Source organism: Balaenoptera physalus (assembly GCF_965194825.1).
Source record: "Balaenoptera physalus genome assembly, chromosome: 13".
NCBI classification, from domain to species: Eukaryota; Metazoa; Chordata; class Mammalia; order Artiodactyla; family Balaenopteridae; genus Balaenoptera; species Balaenoptera physalus.
In genome coordinates this window covers 59264694-59285433 of record NC_138892.1, presented here as the reverse complement: position 1 = coordinate 59285433, position 20740 = coordinate 59264694, and the positions used below count along the sequence as shown (strand labels likewise).

Here is a 20740-nt window from a genome sequence, read left to right as displayed (position 1 = left end):
GTATTTCTTTATCTAAATCTGGTCTGCGAAAGTCTTTGAGTGCTAGAAACCATCTTCCAAATTCACTTCTTCTTTTAATCACTAAATAAATCTTCTGATACTAATTGTATGAAGCAAGGAGTAAGACACTGTTGGGGAAACTGATATGTGTACAAAATATACTTCCATTTATATATGATATATTGTGTGTGTATCATATATATATATTTGTGTATGTGTGTGTGATGTAGCTGCAAGAGTCGAGAAAGAGGGAAACCCACCCACCAACCCACCAACCAAATACATCACTCTAGGTCATAATATGTAAAAATCCTTTATTGTTGAGGTGTGGAGAGAGACATCATATTTTTAGGATGCTACAGAAACTCCAGGGCAATCTATAGTCAATGCCTGCAGGGACTGGGGAGGCTCACTAGGCAGTTTCTACAGCGGGTGGGGTAGAGGGTTGGAGAAGGGGTCAAAGCACAAGAGTGTTACAAGGATGTGGGAGAGGAAGGGAAATAGGAGGGCGTGCACCTGGGGATTGGGAGAGGGTGACAGGTGTCTTCATGATGCAGCCCAGGAGTCCAGAAGTGGAGTGCTGAGGACCAAATAAAGAAGAAATCACATCTCTGTCCTGTAAAACTCCCACCAAACACCCACTGGGGAGGCAGGAGAGAAAGGGAGGGGCATCTGTAAGGGAGAAGTAGAGAGAATGGAAGTCTTAACCCTCAGCTATCCCTGTAGACTTTGAACTAGAGGACTGAACTCTCCTAGCCACAGGTGCATGCGTCTTCCCAGCTGCCATGTTTATCACTCTATGGTCTGAGGGGCCCATGCAGAAAGAAGTACTGGCAAAGTTCATAGCATCCTGGCATCCCTATGAGCCAGGCATACACACAGCCCTGTCCAATACACCCTGGCACTAATGCTCCCCTGGCCTCACCCAGTCCCTCCTCCTCTTTCCAGAAACCTCCTAGAGGAAGGACAGGCCCAGGGATCACTTCCTTTTTCAGCAGTTTCACATGAATAAGATGGCACAATGATCTGTGTTGATCCATCTCATCTAACCTCCTTTAAATGCCAGCCCCCAGGGACCTAGTGTCTATTCTTCCCGGCACCTAACAGGTTGAGAATGCACCATCAGTGGTGAGATTATGAGGGCTGCAATTATGGTCCTGGTCCCTCTGAAAGAGCCTAGGTTCACCAGAAAGCATTAAAAGTAGATTTCCACAATGCACTTCTTTCTGCCATTTGTATAAAATACTATGGCAAAATTGCACTGTAATTATCTTTATGGCCGATGCATAACGTTGGGGAGTGTATGTCATCCACATATAGCTGCCCGTATAATTATCTGGCCGTCGGCAGGACTGAAATAACAATCTAATGAGAGCAAAATGATACAGTAAGTACCATGTAATCAGAGAGTTACGGTTATTACGGCTTTTTGTACCCTCTCGCCCAACACTGAATGGGGGGCCAGACCCAGTCTCTACGCCTGGGGAGTCACACACAGGCAGTTTCATTGAGAGCCTGCTCCTGGTCCTTAGGGCTCCCTTGAGACCAATGAATGTGGGTAACAGGGCCACAGAGAGAGGGGCAGGAGTCTCTGTGAAGACTGAGCCTTCCTGATCCCTCTCCTTTCCTCCCCTGACACCTTCAGTGGAAGCCAGTGCAAAGAAAGCCATCAGTGAGCTGCTATTGCTGTGTGTGGGAAGATGGTGTCGAGGCGGACGGTTCCGTGTTTTGACAAGACACTTCCCTGGGGGACTCACACTTGCATACCAAGTAGAAGAGCTGTCAGCCCACTCGGGCCCAGGGTCCAGCCCAGACAGCTCCAGGCAGACAGACCAGAACCCGCCAGGGCAACACTGGGACCTTCCCCACACCTCCCAGACTGCAACAATCACAATAAAGCCAACACACAGCACTGTGTGCCAGGCACTGTTCTGAACACTTTACCTAGACTCAAAACCACAGCCCTGCAAGATAATACTATGACCCCTGTTGTTCAGATGAGGAAATTGAGGCACAGAAGGGTTTTGTAACCTGGCCAAGGGACACAGCTAGTGAGTGGCAGATCCAGGATTCAAACTCAGGCCATGCTCATATTCATTCCACTGCCCAGAGCGATTAAGATATAGTTTCCAGCTACTCCCCATTAGATTTCAGAGTTTGTTGCATTTCTTCCTAAATCACCCTTGCAAATAACTATATAGTGGACCCGGTAACCCGAGATTCTGAATGGTCTGAATGGTTTCAGCCTGCCTGGGAAGCAAAATGCTTCACCTGTGAATAGATGTGGTACCTGTAATTATCAGATGATGATCTCTCCACGTTTTGCACAAATCACAAGAATGGAGTCCAAACAAGAGAAGTTGCTCATCAAAGAAACCCCAGGGGAAACCCCTCCCTTGCCATTTCCTACCACTCAGTCATAAGCGGGGGTCCATGAGACTGGAAAGAGATGAGAAACGGTGTGTGTGTGTCTGTGTGTGTGTGTGATCACAGGCAAGCACACACTTCTAAGTGTCAGGCACTGGTAGTGTATTTAGGCCATTAATTATGAGCATTAATACACATAGCATCAGAGGAAATGCTCCAATGCTCCTCTGGCAACCTACCCCCCCCACACATACACATACACAGTCCCCTCTCCTCTCCCTAAGTCCTTACCTCATTCCACGTTCGAGGGATACTTGAAGGTGCCAAAGCTGGGGACGTTCTCTTGGTTCATATCAATAGGAGTGTCTGGGGTGAAGTAAACAGTGTAGTTAGGAGGGATTTTTCTGCATATGACCTTCACCCTGACCCAACAGCAAAGGGCTGGCTATGCAGGACAACTTTGGAAGACAGAGTTGGGAAGTAGAGGGATGCTCTGTTTGGGCAATGGGGGTGGGGGGCGGGGGAGAAGCAGAGCTTGCCTGACCCCCTCCCAGCTGCAGCAGGACTATCTTATAAAGGTCTCCGTCCTGTGCTCCTGGGGAGGGCTGGACTGTGGATCCAAGCCGATTGGGTAGAAGGGGCGGAGGAACCCTCACTGTAGCTAAGAAAAGTCCTGTCTTTCCCTCTGGTGACAAATATGAAGCAGCTGACTTCTGCCACATCTTTGCCAGCACCCTAGCCCTTCCACCGACCTCCACATGTTCCTACCTGGCTGGATGTTCCTCTTGCCCATGAGACCCACAAAGAAGTCATGCATGTCACCTGCAGAAACAGGGCCAACATTTTCAGCAATGATAGTGAGGGGCTGATACATTTCCCCAGACATGTGTCAAGACTTCTGAGGTTGGGTTTCTGGTCTCTGTTTCAGTGTCTCACCACAGCTTACTCCCCGCAGTTAGCAGGCTGTCCCCTAAGCCCACCCTCTCTGTCTACCTCTCCCTCCCCCGCATTTCGGGAACTCTCTAAAATTCTCCCACCCAGCAGGTGCCTGGCTTAGAATCTTCACAGCCACCAAGAGATCCTCTTGGTTCCCACTAACCTACCAGTGGAGGGAGACTCCACCGTGCCCCGCACACCTGCTTCCTCTGGCTCTCAGCGGCCTCTCACATTCAGGAAAGGCTGGCTGAGCAGTTGCAGCTGGCATGTTGTTTGCGCCAGCTGAGCCGGGGCCAGCCGAAATAGTCACTGGGCCCTGTGCCCATGGAGCTCTAGGCAAGTGGTCAGCAGAGATCGGGAGGGAGAAGAGGCTACTCACGTTTCTGGGGAAGTGACGACTCCTTAGGACCTGTGAAGCAAGAACAGGCATGTAACTGGGGAAAGGAATCTGCAAAGTGATGATTAGAGGGGGTTCAGATCACAGCCCTCAATAATTCACTAAGCCATCTCCAGTCTCCTTCCCACTCGAAGGGGTCTCCCAGGCCTATTTAATCTTCAGAATCCTGCCCCACACGCCCCTCTGCCCGGGGCTGCTTCCTACCCACGCTAGCCTTGCTCAGCATTTTGAGCAATCCATCCAGGGAGACTGAGCGGCTGTCATAGAGTCTCCGGAGCAACGAGGGGGGCAGCTGGTAGAGATTCGAGTCCTTCTGGGGAGAGAAACAAAGAGGGCTGAGGAGGAGGCTCACACCCAATCCACTCACTCTTTCCCCACAAGAAATGGCCTCTTCTTGAGCTCATCACAGCTGAACTTAACGTCCTATTTCTTTCAGGATTTCCTCTGGTTTACACTAGAAGAGAAGTAGGCTCTCAAAGTGTGGTCCGTGGACCAGCAGCATTGCCGCTGGGAGCTTGTTAAAAATACATAATCTTGGTCCTACGCCAGACCTACTGAGACAGAATCTGCATCTTAACCAGGCCCCCAGGTGATTCATAGGCACAGCAAGGTTTGGGAAGTACATGTAAAGGGAACACATCGGGCATCCCTGTAGGCCGACCAACTGTCCCGGTTTGCCCAGGTATGTGGGGCTTTCAGTGTTCAAGCTGGGACAGTCCCAGGGAAGCTGGGACAGTTGGTCATGCTATATCCCAAGCTCAAAGGGGACTGACCCTTGGGGCCCCCTCCCAGCTCCTGCCACCTCTCAGTGAGAAGGGCCATTGGTTCTTTTCTCCCTGGCACACCCGGAACCGGTTTGACCAACGATATGGTTGCCCCACTAAGTGAATGAGCCAGGAATTCCCGCACTCCCAAGAAAGGCTCATCAGACAGAGCTAGTGTCTTCTGGTCTGTGCTCCATGATTGAGTCACAGACAGGCCTCGGTCCTGGGGACAGGTGGGGGTAGGCAGCCAGGGCCACCAGCAATCCTGAAATTGCCCCCACTCTGCACTGTGTCCGTGGATGTTCCTCTCTCTGCGTTTCCCACCACCTCGCCCTCTCTTTTCTTCTCCATCAGGTTTCTACCTCTGGTTTTCTCTCCCTCTCCCCTCTCTCCCCTGGATTTAGAATTTCACGAAGGCAGCATGCTCAGAATGAAGCCTCTTCTTCCCCTCCACAGATGAACCCCATTCTAGACCTGTTGCCAAACAGGGGTTCTTTCTCATCTTGGTGGTTTCTTTTTTAGCAACTTGGGCACAGCAGGATGGTTGGTGGGCACACATCACACACCCAGTTTATTGCAGCTGCAGAGAGATAATGACAATTGATCATGTTTGGAGATTTTCACCTTGAATCTCAGCGGTGCCTCTCTCTCCAGAGCCTAGGGGTCCTTGGGCGGCTGAGCACACGCAGATGGGCATTTACCCAGGATGCACCCACACACGTGCCAACCTGGCTGCCCAGGCACACATACATCCTACTCCCGTTCCGTCCCAATTTCCCTCATCCTCTCGGACCTGCAGGAAGAAGGGGCAGGATGGCAATCTCTATTTTATTGACCAAGAGGGGCAAGGTCTCAAAGCAAGTTTGTCTCAGAGGAATAGACCCAGATATTCTGAGTGTCTCCAGCTGGAACTTTGGGCTCCACAGTGTCCAGCCCATATCTGGCACTCGCTGTGTGTTTTTTGAACTGGTTCTGGTCTTTTGGAGCTGGTGCAACTACTGCAAGGATGCCAACCTATCATGCCTTGGGACACCTCACCAGCTGGATGAAGGCTGGTGATCTCTCTCTTTGCCGAGCCCACAACTTCCCACGCAGCCACTTCCCCAAATTGTTCAAATACTCTGCGCACCTCCTGTAATGAGATGCTAAACAGATCTGAGCTGGAGAGGCAGTTAGACTTCACACACTGAATTTGTAGTAAGTTCCACCTGTAATCATCTTAAAAGCATTCGTACCAATGTAACTGCTGTCTTTTCAAAACCTTGAGAAGACTTCCTCCCTGCTCTCCCCCAGTACCCCTACCCTGACAACTCCTACTCTTTTTCTTAGATGAACTTTGGAAATTGGGGCCCAACCTGTTTTGTGGGTTTTTTCCTATCCTGACTAAGCAGAGGCTAGAGGGGGACATGGGAGAGGAGGGAAGAAAGGGTTGGGATGTTAGGAGCACCTGAGGTTATTGGGGGTGGATGAGCAGGGGATAAGGGCATTTATTTGAGTTCTGAAATAAAATAATACATATAGCTGATAGGTAAAAGAGCACACAAACGACTATTGGGGAGAGAAGTTCTGACTGTGTTTCATACCATCCAGGAAGTGGGGAGGCTCTGCCCCCCTGCAAAGGGACAGAACCTGAGCTGGACCATAGGGAACCTGAGACCACCCTATCCTACCCTCGCAGTACCATCCAATCACCAGGTCACCAGACAATCAACCAACCAAACAACATATTAGTGCCGCACATTTTATGTACAAGGTGTCAAAGACATGCAGAGGGACAGAGACACGGACAGACATACTGGGAGAACATGAGGTCACTGGAGAGGCCGAGCTGTCAAACCCTCTGACGGGTAACTCCCAACCCGCCCGTCCCACCTTCCTCCCTACCATGGTGGGACAGGCAGAGTGCAGCCTATGATGCTGCCCCGTACTCTGCCAGGCTGGGTGAGCCAGAGGGGGTCCCTTACCTTGCTGTGGCTCCCACCGGGCACCCCCTGTTCCTGTGACTCCTCACAGACCGCCCCAAAACTCCGAGCCAAGCTGAGGGCCAGGATAACTGCAAACAGCGGAACACTCCTCATGATGCCTAGGAGTGCGGAGAGACAGGACAGAGGGAGGGCAAGGAGGAGGAGGACACAACGCAGGTGCAGACATGGGAGACACTCACGGCCGGCAGCCTGGCTTGACCCTGCTTCCCCAGCCCCCAACTCTCCCGCCCAAGCCTTAGTCGGGGAGAGTCTCTGAGCTGGGAGGCGCTCAGTTTCCCTGCTCCCCCATCACATATTTCCCCAGGATATGCACCTGGCAATGAGCAATGGTGCGATAATGTGGGGGACTCTAGCCTCCCAGGGAAGATAATAGATTTATAGGACGTGCATGGGTCTATTTCCTTAGTCGGCTTGAGGAGGGATCCTGGATGCTATTTTCCAGCCCTAGGTACCCCAAGACTTAGGCAAAAACTTTCTAATATAGGAAGAATCAGTCTGTACCCACAGGTTCCAAACATTACTACATCAACCCCCATTGACTCCTTCTGCCCACCTTCCCAGTATCCTGCTCCCCGATCAAAGGCTGCCACCTTTATTCCCTCCTGACTCTGCCCCTGTCCTTTGCTGCCAGCTCCTGTCCATCCAACATTCTGCCGCTTGTGCCTACCTGTGGAGCGGCTCTGAGCCTGGGGCAGATGCTCTGGCAGGATCAGGGAGCTGGCCGGGAGCACTGTCTGCTCCCCACACACGCTGCTGGTGCTGCCGTGAAGAGAGAAATGGGGAGTGGAGGGGCTTGGGGAATGTGGCAGGAGCTCCAGCCCAGCTCCCAGATAAAGGCTCTGGGAGGGTCTGGGGGAGCCAGGGGAGGGGCTGAGAATCACCAATCCCAGGGTGGCTGGAGGGGAGGGGGAGGCTGGTGGGGGGAAGAGGTATATAGGCTGCAGCCACACACACACACACACACACACACACACACAGCACAAACCCAGCAGTGAGCGGGGGTTATCCAGCAGCCCACAGTCCAATAGCCCCTGAGCTGTGCATGCTAAGGGATGATGTTGCGTACGGTTTGTCACAAAATTTCCATGCCGGAGCCAACTCAATAGGTGCGGTCCCTGGGCTCTTTCTGCTCCTTGTCCACCCACCAGCTCTCTGCCCTTTAAACTTCCAGCCTCAACTGCCTGGCCGAAACAATTTCCGCCAGGTGCTGCTCTGGCCCTTCCACCACCAGGATGAGCAGGCTCAGGTCCCTGATGATTGAGAGGTGAGTCTGGCACACCCTCCAGTCCTCAGTTCTCCCTCTGTCCTCCTCCCAGCTGGAGGTGACCCATCGCGTTGGTCCTCAGACCAGTAGGGTCAGTACTTCTCCCCACTAGTGAATGCAGAAAACTCCAGGGTCTGCCCCCCTCCACCTCCCCAGTGCCGACACCTCTCCCCATGGCCTCCCACCCCACTCTTGACCCCTGCATCAGCCTGATGTAGTTGCATCCTTCCAGGGTTCTGACTTCTATCCTTCCTGCTGTCATCTCTGAAAGGAGGGACAGAGCACCACGGCTGAGTTGTTCCCCTACCCTCACCCCCGCTCCAGCACTGATCTCTTAACTGCTTCTTTTTCTCCTCACAGTTGCATTTTTTCCCACTCTAATCTGTCTCCCTACAGCTTAGGCATCTTCTCCCCTGAACTTTCAAGCCTCTGGTTCACGCCCCACAGTCGAGGGGCCTTATTCTGCTCACTTCCCACCCAAGGTAAGAGAATCCCGGGGGAGAGGCAGAGTCAGGATCTGACCCAGATCCAGAGAGAAAAGACCCAGAGAGAAAAACATACTGCTGTAGATGAGGGGAGGGAAAGTGAAAGCCGGCTCCAGAGCAATCATCACTCTTAGCGTTTATAATGGGTGCAGAATTTGAACATTTGCAAGATGCTTCGGCAGAGAGCAATCCAACTGATTTTCATCACCTCCACCGTGTGAGTAGGAAATATTCCTATTTTCAGATGAGGGAACTGAGGCTCAGAAAGTTCAGTCACATGCTCTAGGACATATAGCTATTGGAGAACAGCCTCAAATTCAGGTTTTTCTCACTCCAAACCTCCCCTTCATTTTACTGCACTGGTCTGTACTTTGACCAGTAAGGGAACAGTTAAGTCTCCCAGAGGGAGTTGGGGGTCCACCTCTCCAAAAGACCTGGAGATTTGGGACCTTGTACTCTTCTACATCTTGGGATTGGGAAGAGAATCATAGCTGTGTTGCATATTTACTACAAAGACTTCTGCTCACCAGCACCTTCCCCAATCACCCTATTTAAAATTACTACCACTCCGTTCTCCATATCCCTTCTTTTCTTCATACATTACATTAAACATACTGCAATTTTACTTATAGTCTGTCTACCCCACATCCCACCAGAATGTCAGCATTATAAGGGCAAGGACTTTCGTCGCTTTACTGTTGGATTCCTAGCTCTATAGTGCTTGGCATATAATATGTGCTCAATAAAAATTTATTTATAAAACAAAAAAGGAAGCCTGAGTCCAGCTTCTTGCATTGCGGCCCACAATGTGGATCCTCCACAGAGCCTCAAGCACTGCTAAGGTCCTGAAATGTTTGTCTCCCCACCTTACCCACCCTGGGGTTTGGGCCATACAGAGAAGTCATTCCAGCTTCACGGGGCCCCATGTTCATCCCCGAGTGAGGGCAGCAGCTAGGTCTCAAGGCCCCTTAATTATGTAAGAGGCCAATGGGGCCTCATTAAAGGCTTCCCATTACCCAGCTAATTACAGGGCTCCGTGGGGCAACCATGGCCCAGGACTCAGGGTTGGGAGCCTTTAGTGGAATAAAGAGTAGAAGTGGAAGGCTGTTTACATGTTAATGGCATGACTGGTTCATGCCTTTGAGAAGCTCAGATGCTATTCCTAATTGGACTTGGCCATCTCCCACCTCCTCCTCTTCTCCTCCCTCACCAATCTGGAAAAGGAGGTCCAAGCTGGGCAGGCTGGAGGAAATTGGGGGTGCAGTAGGAAGAATGTGTTAGACTGAGGGCTAAGAACAAAAGCCTCCTGGGTCCCATCTCTACATCAGCCTCCCTCCCCCACCAACCCATCCATCCCTGCCCCCAAGCCCTGGGACTAGGGAAGCAAGGCTTCAGCAAAGGTCCGTCATGAATAATGTCCTTTGATGATGAGGCATCTCACAGAGGATGGCAGGAGCCAAGGATGGGGGGAGCAAGGGAATGGCAGGGAGAATTGATCACCCCTTGATCTCTGGGATTAGCAAAGACGAAAGAGCTGATACTAAGTCAGAGAGGTGATGAAGGAGGGAGGCTTCGGAGGGCTAGGGCAGGCTGGGCTTCACTTTGCCCACAAATCATATGCAAATGGCATGTAAAGCAGGTGCTGCAGCTACAGAGAACCTAGGTGTTTTTCCTTTGAACACTTACTCTTTATTTGAGCCACACCTCAGACACTAACTGTCGCTGGCCTAGCAGAGCAGGATCCCTAGCAGATCCTCCCTCTGGAGCCCCCCCTCTTTATTGCTGGTGCAGGTTGGGGGTGACCCAGTAAAACACTGAGCTGAGATGCTTTAGCTGGCCATTCCCAGGGGTCAAGGTGGGCCACGTGCCTGTGCGCACGAGCTGGCTTGCGTATGTCTACCACATGCACAGCTTGGGCGCAACATGTGGACCCCTTCGACATCCTGGAGGGGTGCTGCGGGCTGCTGAGGGAGGGGGCGGGGCCATATGTGACACTGGGTGGAGATACCAGTGAGGAATGGAAGGATGCAGAGTCCTGTGGCCAGGACACAGCCGGGAGACAACCCACAGCACAAGGAGAAGAGTCCCTCAGAGCCTGGGGAAGAAATGGGCTGAGCCAAGAGGGCTGAGCTAGAGCTGGTTTGTGCTGTGAGATGCTCGAATGGCCCCTCTTGGGGGTTAGGGGACTCCAGGATGGCTTGTGCCCCTCAGAGGCTCAAACAGCCTACACTTTGAGAGAGCTGGACTGGCTGTGAGCAGGGGTGGGCAGCAGAACTTTAGCTTCTTCCATCATGATGGAGCCAATTCAAGCCCTGTAACACAGGTGGGGAAACTGAGCCCCTATAGGCTTCAGGGGACAAAAACACACACTCCTGAGCTCCAGAAGAGAAGAGAAGCAGAGACAGGAAAGAGGAGGAGGGAGGGAGAGATGGGAGAGTAAAGAAGAGACGACTCCCCCACCTCCCTCAGCCTAGCATCTATCCACATGACTGACGGGGGGAGGACAGGAAAGAGAGCAGTGGCCCTCCCCCCTCCTACCATTCCCAGCCCGGAGAGCTGACAGTGCCTTCAGCCCTGGGAAAGGAAAAGCAGGATAGGGAGCAGCAGCTGCATATTCTCCTGAAATTGCTTCTGAAAATGACCAGACACTTCACTGGGAAAGTGACGACAATTTGGGCCCTGGGAGCAGGAGATGAGGCGGAGAGCGGGGGCGGTCAGGCTCTGGTCACCACCCCCCTCTCGGCCTGGTTCTGAGAAGTAAAGGATGGGAGAACTGTTGGGGGTGGCGGAAGGGTGGCCAGAGCCCCAACTCTGGACACGGCTCCCCACGACAGCTCTAACCCCTCACCCACTGGGAAGAGCTGCCTCCCTGGGCCCCATCTCAGCTCAGAGCAGGGTGTGCCAGAACACGGGGCTGGCTTGTGCTCTGAGGGCTAGATTAATCTGCAGGCAAGAGTATGAGCTAGTCAGGTCTCCCGCCAGCATGATTACCTGGGGAGTGAGCTGCCTGCCAGTGGAAGCTGAGGTGGAGGGAGACCCAGCCTCAAGGCACAGTGAGCTCAGCGGAGACAGGGAAGAGGCAGGGAAGGTAGAGGTCCGAAAGGAGGCAGAGCCATCCAGACAGAAACAAAAGGCAGCCATTTGTATGCTCGCACAGAGCGCAGTCTACATTTTACTGCAAACCCAGGAGCTGCTTGTTCCCCAAAGGTAGAGAGCAGAGTGGGAGAGGCTTAGACAAGACAGAATCTATGAGGAAATAGCCATGAAGGAAGTGGGGGAGGGTGATATTTAAAGCATTATACAAACTCTTACGTGTTAACATTAGTCAGAGCCCACAGCAACGGGGACAAGGAGATGGTGTGAGACAGCTGGAAACCAAGAAAGAAATAATGACGATGACACATGGAAAATAAATGAAGACGATAGGGGAGAGGTCAGTTATAGGGATGGGAGAGTCCCGGTGGGGGTGGCGTGCCCCCCTGTCAAGTGCCACCAGCTGCAGGCCCCAGCTGTGGGGCAGTGATTAGTAAGATAACTGTTGGCAGCAGCCTGGCATCTCTGGTGTACGGAAAGGAAAGGGGCGCCAGGGGGCAGGTGTGACAAAGCCCAGTGCTGAGCTTGGGGTGGAGGGTGCTATGGAGCCGGGGACCCTGCATTCCCCAGCTCACCTCAGCTCGCATGAGCCCTCCAGCCTTGGGCCTCTTTTCGGGCTAAATCTCCAAAGGATCCCAGTTTCTGCCAAGAAACTCCCAGTTTCCTCACTTCTTCCCTCCAGGGACACACTTAATGAATCAGCTCATTGGCCACCTGCGACCTGAGCCCCATCCCCGACTGCCCCACCCCCACCCCAGTCTCTCCAAACCCCGCCAGAGCTCAGCCGGTCAAGGAGCCCGGAGACAATTTCCCTTCTTTTTCATTCTTATTATCTGCATTAGCTGGCTCCAAGGAGCCTGAGGAGAGGAAAGGGAGGGGGGCAGAGGGTCTAAGTATAAGCCAGTGAAAAGATGGGGGAACAGGGACCCACCCACATGACCAAACGTTTGCAAAGCCTCTTGTTTTATTAGTGGGCAAAGAGGCTGAGGGTGGGAGGGAGCTAAGTTTGGAGAGAGGATTGGAAAGGATTGGGAGAAGCAAGGTCCTCTTCAAGGGTTCTGCACTCTCTGAGCCCCACCCCCCATCAGAGGGTTCAGGCACGAGAGCCTCCCACGAAGGTGGGCGGGTGGGAGTGGGGCTGGTGCTGGTCCAGGAAGAAGAAACTGCTGCACCTCCTCACTGTACAGTCACCTCCAGGCAACGACTCCCCTTCTTCTTGCAGCTCAGCTTGCCATTCCCACCACCCCCAGGGCCCTGGATGACCTTGACAGCCAAGCTGCTCTCCTTGAACCTCAATGAGAACCTGGAGGGGGAACAGACAGAAAGACAAAGCTAGTGCCCTCATCCCCTCACCCCTACTCCTGTATTTTCATGGTGGCTTCCCCTCCCCTTCTTGAGGCAAGTACATCCCCCCACCAGCCCCCTATGTCAGAAGACTCAAGGCCGCAGAGAACTTGGGTGGCCCCGACCTGACATAGTACGCTTCACTTTCTGACAGGACAAATCTTCCTGGTCACAATGACCGCCAGCTTGGTCATCTGCCCCAAGCCATCCCTCACCCCCAGCTCATGGCCTTACTCCTCAGTCACGGTGACTGGAAGCTGCCTCTGCGTGGCATCCAGCACAGCCCGGTACATTTTGGTCAGCAGTTCAATCACATGCTTGCTGACCAGCAGGAAGTCCCCCTTGGAGCCCACTGATGATATCTTAGGAAGGAGAGAAACAGCAGGGAAGGGATTCGTTTTTTTCTCCTCAGGAGCAGCCTGGGAGATATCAAAGGCCCAGAGTGAGAGGTCTGCTCTCCATGGCCTCCAGCTCGCCCCAGCCCTGTGATGCCCACCACCTTCTCCAGTCTGGGGCCCTGCCCCCACCCAGCTCTGATACCTCATTCAGATGCAAGCTAAAAAGCCCATCCTTGAAGCTGGTGACTGACACCCCAGCCACACTGTTTAGTGCGACGACAGTCTTGGCCCGGGAATTCTTGGTGTCTGAGATAATCACATGCCCCTTGGTCAGAAGGAGAATTCGAGAGGAAGTCTAGGGACAGAACAGGAAAGGGTGAGGAAGGGTTGCGATGCATCCCCACCCTTCCAGCTACCAGCCGAGGCTCTGAATCAGGCTGGGGAAGGAGTTCAGGATATTGGCCTTCACCTTGCCATTGCCACGGTTGACCTTCATCACAGTCTCAGCCACCAGAACAGGCCCTTCCTCCCCGCCCTTCAGCTTCTGTAGCTTGGGGTTTCCTTGCAGCCCAACGTAGTCACCGTGGAATGGAATAGGGACACTGAGGACACACAGGAGGTACGCAGTGGAGATAAGGTCCTTACCTCCGACCTCCAAGGTCCTTGTACCTCCCCCCACTGAGTTCCCATCTTGGTCCTCATGTGCTCCATCCCCCATCCTCCGCCGTACCCTGTGTCTCAGCGGTTCTCAGAGCATGGTCCAGGACCGACATCAGCATCCCCTAGGACCTTGTTAGAAAGGCAAATTCTTTGGCCCCACCCCAGACCTCCTAACTCAGAAACTCTGAGGAGGGCATGCAGCAACCTGGCTGTTACCCAGCCTGCCAGGTGATCCTGAGGCACACTGAAGTTTGAGAACCACAGCTCTGTTCCACCTGGGGAATCTTCTCTTTGCTATTGATGAAACTGCACAGGGTCTGGGAGGCACTCACCTCTGGGGGTATGAAGCCTTCTTGCCCTTGAACAGTTCGCTGGCACAGAGCTTCTCCCTTAGGACCTCTACCTGCTTCGGGGACAGCTGATCCCGGAATTTCTTGCACTGTGACAGGGGAGGGGAAGGAGGACACTTCAGAGAGGGCAGGGGGGCTTCCCTGGTGGCGCGGTGGTTGAGAATCTGCCTGCCAATGCAGGGGACACGGGTTCGAGCCCTGGTCTGGGAAGATCCCACATGCCGCGGAGCAACTAGGCCCGTGAGCCACAACTACTGAGCCTGCGTGTCTGGAGCCTGTGCTCCGCAACAAGAGAGGCCACGACAGTGAGAGGCCCACGTACCGCGATGAAGAGTGGCCCCCGCTTGCCGCAACTAGAGAAAGCCCTCGCACAGAAACGAAGACCCAACACGCCTCTAAATAAATAAATAAATAAATAGATTTATAAACAGAGAGGGCAGGGGCTGGAGGAGCATTGGGGAGGGGAAGGGGGACTGAGGGATGCTGGGGGAGGGGGATGGAAACAGTCAAATACAAGCCCCAGGAGGGCTGTGTGCCCAGCGCACAGCACAAGGCCTAGTCCCAGACAGGTGCTCAAAAGTATTTCCTGAGTAGAAGAACTCTGTGCTAAGTGAAATAAGCCAGACAAAAGGACACATGTGGCATGAGTTCACTTACATGAGGTACCTAGAATAGTTAAATTCATAGAGACAGAAAGTAGATCATACTTTCTGGGGGCTGGGGGACAGAGGAATGGGGAGTTATTGCTTAATGTGTACAGAGTTTCAGTTTGGGATGATGAACAATAGTATGGAGACAGATGGCGGTGATGGTTGCACAACAATGCGAATGTGCTTAATGCCACTGAACTGTTTACTTAAAAATGGTTAAAATGGTAAATTTTATGTATTACCACAATAAAAAAAAATTTAAGTGGAAGAGGGAGGCAGAAGAGGAAAATCAGGAGGAGGAGAAAAAAAAAAAAAAAGAGATGAGAGAGGAGTTGCCTGAGCACCAGGAGAGGCTGCCCAGGCCCCGCTCACCTTCCATTGGTAGAAGAGCTTCTGAAGCTCGTGGTTAGCTGTGTTGAAGTACTTGTAAGGGGCAGCTGGCCACCTTCTGTCCAAGACATTGGTAGACGGCAAATCATTCTTCAGCCCCAGTAGGAATTTCCGTGCCTGGGTTGGGAGCAGGGGAGTTGGGAGTGGGATGATGAGAAGACCTCCTGACAGGCAAACTGGAACCCAGATCCCACCACTTTAAGGGAAAAGGCCACCCACAGGGAGAAGCAACAAGTGGAGCTGAGGAGATGGAAGGGAGTCCCCTCCTGGTCTCTTTCAGTGTGAATGTAGACTTGAGGTTGGGCAGTAAGAGCGTGAACGGGAGATGGAGGGGAGAGAAGGAGTAGTTCCAAGCAGATACCTTCTACCCAGGGTAGTGAGGTGGGAGGAGCAATATGAAAACTGGCCTTAATATTTTGCTTCTGTAGCTTCCTATTCTTGAGGCTCATAATTGCCTATGGATGGCTGCCCCACTGTCTGTGTTGGGGCTATTGGACAGGTACCAAATCTTCCCTCCTCTCTGCTCAGTCAAGCCCAACACCTCAACCTGGCATTCAAAGTCCTCTACTTAGAGCCCAACCTCATGTCACAGGATCCCCTGCATTATCTTATCCTGGCACACCAACCAGACTGGACTCCCTGACTTGCCCTCTGCCCAGCCCATTCATTATCACTCTGTGCCTTAGCTCATGCTGCTCTCAGCTCAACTCTGCCAACCCAGATTCTACCTATCCTTTGAGATGCAGCTCAAAGCCCTTCCAGATTCCCTGGGCCAGTGGTGTCTCTCCTTTCTTTGAAGCCCCATAGCACTTTGTCTATACATTTGTTTTTGTACTACTGTTATTTGCATGGAAATCTCCCTCTTCTACAGGGTGAGTCTTTGGGGGTCAGGATGCTAGGTCCTGAGTTTTTTCACAATTCAACATCATTGAGCATCTGTTCTGTGCCTGGCACTGTTCTAGGTATGGGGACACAGCAGTGAACAGAGTAAACAAAGTCTCTTCTCACTGAGTTTACATTCTACTGTGGGTGGAGAAGGAGACAGCCCACAAGCAAATAAACATAGACTGTAGCTTCCAATAATTATATACGCTATGATGCAAAAAAAGCAGAACTGAGACAGGAATGAGTGGTAGCATATTCCAGACAAGAAGGAAAGCCAGTGTGACTGGCCTAAATTGAGCAAGAGAAGAAAAGATCAGAGAGTAGGTTAGCCAAGGAGAGATCATGAAGGGCCTTGTAGGCTGTGGTAAGGACATTTGGCTTTATGTGGAGTGAAATGGAACATCTTTAGAGGGTCTTAGGGGAAGAGTGACATAATCTGACTTAAGGTTTTACTTTTTACTTTTTAAAATGTAATACAACTTATTTTCTTATTTTGAAATTTTTAAAATTTGAGTGAAAGTTGAAACAACATTGCAATGAACATCTGAATAACATATACTTCTCACCTAAATTCACCAGCTGATAATGTTAACATCTTACCCTATCTTTGTGCTCTTTCTAACACACGCACACATAAATACAAATGCATGTAAGTATATAAATACACGCATATGTACAAATCTTGGCTACTATAGCATCCTAAAGTAGGTTACAGTTATCATGACATTTTCCTCTAAAGCTTAAGCACACATTGCCCAAGAACCAGGATATTTTCCTACACAATCATAATTCTATCACCATACCTAAGAAAATTAACATTAATTGGACACACTCACCCAACAGTAATGTATATGCAAATCTCTTCTAATGTCCTTTATAAACTTTAAAAATGTACTCTTTGACTTTGTTTTTATTTCTTCTGATCCAGGATCCAATCAAGTTTCACCCGTGGCATCTGACTGTTTAGTCTCCCCCAATCTAGAACAAGGACTCTTTAAGTCTTTATATCTCAGGGAGCACCTAGCACCCTGTTTATTTATGGGATAGAATTACTGAAGGTATAGAAAATGACTTGACCTTGAACACTTCCAAATTTTTGGAATTTTTGTGAAAACTTTTTGCTGAGATATTAGGTTAAAAAACTAAAATAGAAAAAGGCAGAACACACAGTATATTGCTGTAACTCTCCAGGAACTATCCAAGCTCTTTGTATCTTCCACTACAAAGATCTAGTGGGCTTGGTCTAACCACCCTGGAGTCCCCAGTCCTTGGCCTGGTTTGATTTAATTCAATAAACATTCCTTAGCATGTCCCATAATCCCCCATGTTCCAATTGATGTGGAGATTCTGAGGTTTTTCTTTTTTGTTTGTTTTTTTTATATCTAGAAAGTTCTGCTTTTCCCTATGCAGGCCTCCTGCCTGCAGGTCTACCCAGAGCCATGGATGCCTGGGTTGCCCAGGCCTCTGTGAGTGTGTTGGGAGTGGTGAGGCAGGAAGGAGAGGGGAACAGTCGTAGGTGGTGGTTAAAACTAGAGTCAAATAGCTTGTATCCCAGCTCTACCACATACCAGCTATGGAACGCCTACAAGTTATTCAACCTCTCTGGGCCTTGGTTTTTACCAATAAAATGGGGGAAAGAGTTTATTTTATTTTTAAAAAACATATACTTTGAATAACAATTTTCTGGGCATGTTTAACTAACCTAGGTAAGAAAACCATGGTGCTGTTTAATTGTAAATAGATTGATATAAGATTAGACCAATACTTGATGTGTACAATTTTAGTATATAGGGTTTTGTGCTTTTAAAAAAAAAAAGTTTGGTTCTTCCCTGGTGGTGCAGTGGTTAAGAATCTGCCTGCCAATACAGGTGACACGAGTTCGATCCCTGGTCCGGGAAGATCCCACATGCCGCGGAGCAACTAAGCCCGTGCACCACAACTACTGAGCCTGCACTCTAGAGCCCGCGAGCCACAACTACTGAGCCCACGTGCCACAACTACTGAAGCCCACGTGCCTAGAGCCTGTGCTCCGCAACGAGAGAAGCCCTCGCAATGAGAAGCCCGCGCACTGCAACCAAGAGTAGCCCCTGCTCGCCACAACTAGAGAAAAGCCCATGCGCAGCGACGAAGACCCAAAGCGGCCAAAAAAAAAAAAAAAAAAAGTTCAATTAATTAATTAATTATAAAATAAAATGAGGGAAATATAAGGGCCTACCTCAGAGGGTTGTTGAAAGCATTAGAGTTAATGCATGTAAAGGGCTTAGCACATAGTAAGTGAGTTATATATAGGCAATGCAATGGCAAAATATGGACTACTCAGAAACACCAGGGCAATCAATGCCCTGTGGTCCCCTACATGCAGACTTCCACAGTGGGTTTGATTTATTGAAATACTGGTTTAAAGGCAACAGCTCCTGTGGTGACATTCAGCAGATGCCTGATGATATACAGGTGAAAGAGAAGGTAGACTAGAGGTCATTCAGGAGATAAGAGCAAAATCAGATTACAGGTCTCAGGTGTGCAGCAAGAGAGCACGTACTCTGGTAAGGCAGACACCCTGGAGCCTGCATGAGGAGAGCCCAGGCAATGGAAGAGGCCTAGGACAACGGAGCTTCCCCGGGGAGGGGGAGGAGGACACAGTGAAGACTCAGGGAGGTGGGGAAGAGGCCCAGAGCCCCCAATCCTCAGCTTAGCCAAGGGAATAGAGAGGAGCTCCAATGCATCTCGTGTCTTTACAAGCAAAGTCAGTAACAGTCCTAACAACCGTCAAAAATCAAATCAGGGGCTTCCCTGGTGGCGCAGTGGTTGAGAATCTGCTTGCCAATGCAGGGGACACGGGTTCGAGCCCTGGTCTGGGAAGATCCCACATGCCGCAGAGCAACTAGGCCCGTGAGCCACAACTACTGAGCCTGAGCGTCTGGAGCCTGTGCTCCGCAACGGGAGAGGCCACGACAGTGAGAGGCTCGCGCACCGCGATGAAGAGTGGCCCCCACTTGCCGCAACTGGAGAAAGCCCTCGCACAGAAATGAAGACCCAACACAGCCAAAAATAAATAAATAAATAAATTTATAAAAAAAAAAAAAATCAAATCAGCCGAGGTCAGTTCTAATTCACTCCAGCCCTCAGTCCAAGATCTCCTGCTCTTCTCTCTGGTCTTTCCCAAGGTTTCACTGGAGTGCTGCTCTCCCCCATCTGGTTTCCCTCCAACACTTCTCAGAAGCACTACTGCTATCGGATATATGTCTCTGGAAATCACCCCTCTCTGTCCTTGTTTTCCTCTCACTGGAAACTGTCCATAGTTTGAACGTCCAGGCCTGCTCTTGGCTTCTTCCTGCCCACTCTGACCCGAGTTCTCCAGAATTAAGGTCCTTCCTGAGATTCAGTTTCAGCCTGGCCTGCTACAGTGTCAGAAGAGATAGAAGGAAGATATGATTCCGCCATCTTCATCCCTAACCCTAAAATGAATCTCGGGAGGTTGGGTTACTTAACCCTATGTGTGTCCTCTCTCTGCTCTTCAGTGAGGCTCAGCCTCTTCAACTGCTGTTAACCACCCAGCCCCAGTCTCTTCTCCAGCCTACTCACCATGGACTAGTTGGTGGGTGTGCTGGGACCCCTTCCTGCCACAAGGTTGCCTGCAGAGTCTATTCATGCCAAAATGTGCTCTGATTCTGCCCCTAGGCCCCTCGGCGCTGGGGCCCTCCCCGTGCAGGCTGCTGCCCCATCCCCTCTGCTCCCAGGGTTTAAGTACATCAGATAGAGGAGGCTCTTGGGGGAAAGCTTTGAGTCACCTCCTCTCAAACCCCACATACTTCCGCTTCCCAACCTGTCCCTCCCTCCTCAATGCCCCGTTTCCACCCTCAGTCCCCACCACTTACTATGCTCTTGTAGATGAAATCTGACAAGGTGAGGGCAGCCTCTGACCGGAAGTACTTTCGATAATTCTTGCGGGCCTGGCAGGGACATACAAGAAAAGGGCCAAAGTAAAGATAGAGAGTTATACCTGGAAGATAGAAGACAGGCCTAGAAGAGGTTCTACTATTTTTTAACCACACAAAGAACCGAGTAAGATAAAGAGCTGAGACTATAGCTGGAGGGAGAGAGTAAAGTCAGACAAGCTGGCAATCAGGAGGACACTCAAAGCAGAAGGCAGAGCTCTGCTGCTAAGTCAGAAACACACCCAAGCATATATTCAGATCTCCCCAAGATGCATCCACACTCCCAGACACACACAGAGCAGACCCAGAAACACACCAAGACACAGACATACCATCACACAGAGATGTGTCCTGGGTGCGGGCAGGACCTTCTCTCTGCTACTCTTCCCCACCAGCAGCAGCTGGCATGACCAGGAGGAGCCATGTGAGGGGAGGAAACCCCCCTCCCTTCCCCATTACCTTCCAACCTCTCACAAAAGCCTGGATCAACAACGCTGATGCCTTCATCTTCCCATAGCGTTTCTTTTGCTGTAGAAAACAGTGGGCCTGTTAGAAAAACTCCACCTCCTGAACCACCTCTCCACTTCCCACTCTCCTATTAGAGTAAGGGGGATAGGACTTTGGGGATAACAGGTACCATGTTGCCCCGAAACCAAGAGGAAATGAGGATCTGACTCTTGCGCATCAGTTGGTAGTGGACGCGGCAGCGCCAGCCTCGGTACGTCTTCTGTATGAGTGTGGCCAGCTGGTGGATTCGTAGGCGCCTCTGATCTTCCAGGTAGAAAAGCTGTGGAGAGGTGGAAGGGGGGCACAGAGAGGCTCACCTAGGGGAACCCCACGGCACCAAAGGCTTCCCAGCCAGTGTTTTATTCAATCGTTCTTTAGTCCTCTTATTCA

At 51.1% G+C, this 20740-nt stretch overlaps 2 protein-coding genes across 2 annotated transcripts in view; both read right to left on the bottom strand.

Annotated features, from left to right (window-relative positions):
* Window positions 1-300: 300 nt before the first annotated feature.
* Window positions 301-12469, bottom strand: TAC3 (tachykinin precursor 3). Its single transcript, XM_082421728.1, has 8 exons — window positions 11511-12469; window positions 7117-7208; window positions 6429-6547; window positions 3905-4013; window positions 3683-3712; window positions 3136-3189; window positions 2659-2733; window positions 301-580 (listed from the first exon to the last, which is right to left on the bottom strand). The coding sequence occupies exons 1-7, from the start codon at window positions 11600-11602 to the stop codon at window positions 2660-2662; spliced, it is 570 nt and encodes a 189-aa protein (XP_082277854.1). The 5' UTR covers window positions 11603-12469; the 3' UTR covers window positions 301-580; window position 2659.
* The window catches only part of MYO1A (myosin IA), a 27348-nt gene continuing 13746 nt past the window's right edge, over window positions 7139-20740 (bottom strand). The window contains exons 19-29 of the mRNA XM_082421689.1: window positions 20481-20630; window positions 20303-20371; window positions 19784-19858; window positions 15006-15140; window positions 13966-14072; window positions 13443-13575; window positions 13176-13328; window positions 12870-12997; window positions 12464-12594; window positions 7435-11566; window positions 7139-7208 (exon numbers count right to left, since the gene is read on the bottom strand). Coding sequence (XP_082277815.1) covers window positions 12468-12594; window positions 12870-12997; window positions 13176-13328; window positions 13443-13575; window positions 13966-14072; window positions 15006-15140; window positions 19784-19858; window positions 20303-20371; window positions 20481-20630 — 1077 coding nt within the window. The 3' untranslated portion in view covers window positions 7139-7208; window positions 7435-11566; window positions 12464-12467. The remainder of the gene's footprint in view (window positions 7209-7434; window positions 11567-12463; window positions 12595-12869; window positions 12998-13175; window positions 13329-13442; window positions 13576-13965; window positions 14073-15005; window positions 15141-19783; window positions 19859-20302; window positions 20372-20480; window positions 20631-20740) is intronic.

What these genes read in the sequence shown, in the direction of transcription:
- TAC3 (XM_082421728.1), bottom strand. Translation starts at nt 11,602, where the DNA reads ATGTGTCATCGTCATTATTTCTTTCTTGGTTTCCAGCTGTCTCACACC. An exon ending in GCTCTGACTAATGTTAACAC is followed by an intron (nt 7,209 to 11,510) that starts GTAAGAGTTTGT and finishes TCTTCACGGCAG; the next exon opens with CACCAGCAGCGTGTGTGGGG. An exon ending in GTCGTCACTTCCCCAGAAAC is followed by an intron (nt 3,190 to 3,682) that starts GTGAGTAGCCTC and finishes CTGTTTCTGCAG; the next exon opens with GTGACATGCATGACTTCTTT.